The sequence below is a fragment of the Lontra canadensis genome, unplaced genomic scaffold (genome assembly GCF_010015895.1).
Source record: "Lontra canadensis isolate GAN:19392208 unplaced genomic scaffold, GSC_riverotter_1.0 scaffold7, whole genome shotgun sequence".
NCBI lineage: Eukaryota > Metazoa > Chordata > Mammalia > Carnivora > Mustelidae > Lontra > Lontra canadensis.
In genome coordinates, this window is record NW_022631001.1 from 27,774,974 (window position 1) to 27,777,530 (window position 2,557).

Here is a 2,557-nt window from a genome sequence, read left to right on the forward strand (position 1 = left end):
TAGTCTGTGCTTTTGATTGTGGCAATGTACTTCTGATATTCTGCTTATCTTTGATAGAATGTTTGGCCAGATCTTGGCATTTTCTTTATGTCAATAAGTGATGAATGAATCATTAGATAATTTCTGCATTTCCTAATTACGGAAGTGTCTTATACATCTGTGCCTGTCATGTTGCTTCTAGCTGGTCTGTCGCCTCTTGGATTATATCTGCATTTCCATTTGTGCATCCTTGATTTTTTGCATCTCTCTCTTCAGACAGGAGCTTTACAAAAGGTACAGAGCATACAAATTATTCCATATTTAATAGCACGTTCTGTGTCTTATAATTTTGCCATTGGCTTGCTGATAAGCCTTGTAGGTTAAAAGAAAGAGGATTGAATTCTTTGAGAGTGGCCCATTCAAAATGAGTATTCCTTGGCCTATCATAACAAAATACATTAACAAGCCCTTTCAAATAGCAACCTTTTTCATTTTCACTATATATTGAAGGACAAAGCTAGTCATTTTCACGATCATCTTCAAACTTTTTTCCCCTCTTTGTAGGAATGACATCTCCTTCTTTGGAAGGATGTTTTATCCCAACAGGAGTACTTTTCACCCAACCACATTCTTCCTTGTTGGAATCCCGGGTCTGGAAGGGGCTCATGCCTGGATCTCCCTGCCTTTCTGCTCAGTTTACCTTGTGGCTTTACTGGGCAATGCCACAATTCTGCTGGTCATCAAGATGGAGCAGAACCTGCGGAAGGAGCCCATGTTCTACTTCCTGGCCCTCCTTTCAACTATCGACTTGGCCCTTTCCACAACCTCTGTGCCCCGCATGCTGGGTATCTTCTGGTTTGATGCTCATGAGATTAGCTTTGGGGCTTGTGTGACCCAGATGTTTTTGATCCATGCCTTCACTGGCATGGAGGCCGAGGTCCTGGTGGCCATGTCCTTTGACCGCTATGTTGCCATCTGTGCTCCACTCCACTATAGAACCATCTTGACAACCCGGGTGCTGGTGGGTATCAGTGTATGCATTGTGTTTCGTCCAATTCTATTTACACTTCCCATGGTGTATCTCATTTACCGCCTGCCATTTTGTCAGGCTCATGTAATAGCTCATTCCTACTGTGAGCACATGGGCATCGCAAAACTGTCCTGTGGAAACATCCGTATCAATGTAATTTATGGGCTCTTCGTGGTCTCTCTCTTTCTGTTGAACCTGTTCCTTATTTGCATCTCCTATGTCTACATTCTGCAAGCTGTCTTCCGCCTCCCATCACAGGATGCTCGGCTAAAAGCGCTCAGCACGTGTGGCTCTCATGTTGGGGTCATCTGTGTTTTCTATATCCCCTCAGTGTTCTCCTTCCTCACTCACCGATTTGGACACAACATACCATGCTACATTCACATTCTTGTTGCCAACCTCTATTTGGTTATCCCACCTTCACTCAACCCCATCATTTATGGTGTAAGGACAAAACAGATTCAAGAGCGAGTGCTCCATTTATTTGCTAAAATGTAGGTACTCTTACATTTGTTTACCGAGAGTTTTGACACAGCAAGGAAAATGTGGTTCTTTTCAGAGATTTTTCTCTGCCTAAATTTATTGCTGCCAAATTATATTTCAGAGCATTTGATCTTGGCCATTGTTGATTCTATGATTTGAATAATCTTCAAAATATTTCAAGTTCAAAGACTAACCTCTTGGAAGGAAGAACTGTTTGTATTACTTCACTCTGTGAGAGTGAACAGTCCAAGAATTGACCCTTCCCATCATTAATTTGCAGTGCTTTTTTTTTTCTCCCCCCATTTTAAATCTTACTTTTCTCTCCTTTCAACAAAATAAGACAAGGAAACATATAACAAAAAGCTTTATTATCACAACATGGAATTAAAAGCTATTATTACTGTGGCTTATTTATCTTGAATGTTAATCAAATACATGAGACATTGAATTTGAAATGACTTGTGAGTCTTATCCCACTCAGTTCCAGTTTTGTCTTATCCTCAGAGACGGGAATGACCATCTCCTTTTCGTCTTTCTTAGAATCTAAATTGATATTTTTAAATTCAATAATTTCTATGGGTTTTGGGATTAAAAATTTTCATTTCATGTAAATGGTAATGCAGTGTGAATCATTTCACAGCGAGTTGTTTCACTTACTATTAAATTTAGAGATTGATGTTGATACATAGGGGATATAATGTTCCTTCCTAAATATACGAGAGTCTTTAATATGCATTTTTATCTTTTCATATTTGAATATATATATTTTAGGCATTTTTAATTCAGAATCAACATCATGACATCTTTAAGAATCATTTTTGTTCATATTTGAAAAATTTTTGAAGGTTCTACACTTACAAGAAGTAGGATCATCAGATAGTAGGTTTCTGATTGAATAGGTCATGCTCTTCTTTATTTTTATGGTGTTTATTTACTGATTTCCTTGCCTCCTCTCCAAGTTTCTGCCTAGCTTCTTAAAAGTCTCATAGCATGAATTTTTTATTACGCTTGACATAGTAATACTTTTTTTTATAAGCTCCTTATCTTTAATACCTTATTTTCATA

At 38.1% G+C, this 2,557-nt stretch overlaps 1 protein-coding gene across 1 annotated transcript; it reads left to right on the forward strand.

Annotated features, from left to right (window-relative positions):
• Positions 1-568: 568 nt before the first annotated feature.
• LOC116864859 (olfactory receptor 52J3-like) lies at positions 569-1,507 on the forward strand. The gene has a single exon (XM_032852676.1). It carries the CDS (start codon positions 569-571, stop codon positions 1,505-1,507), a length of 939 nt encoding a protein of 312 aa, XP_032708567.1.
• Positions 1,508-2,557: the final 1,050 nt, after the last annotated feature.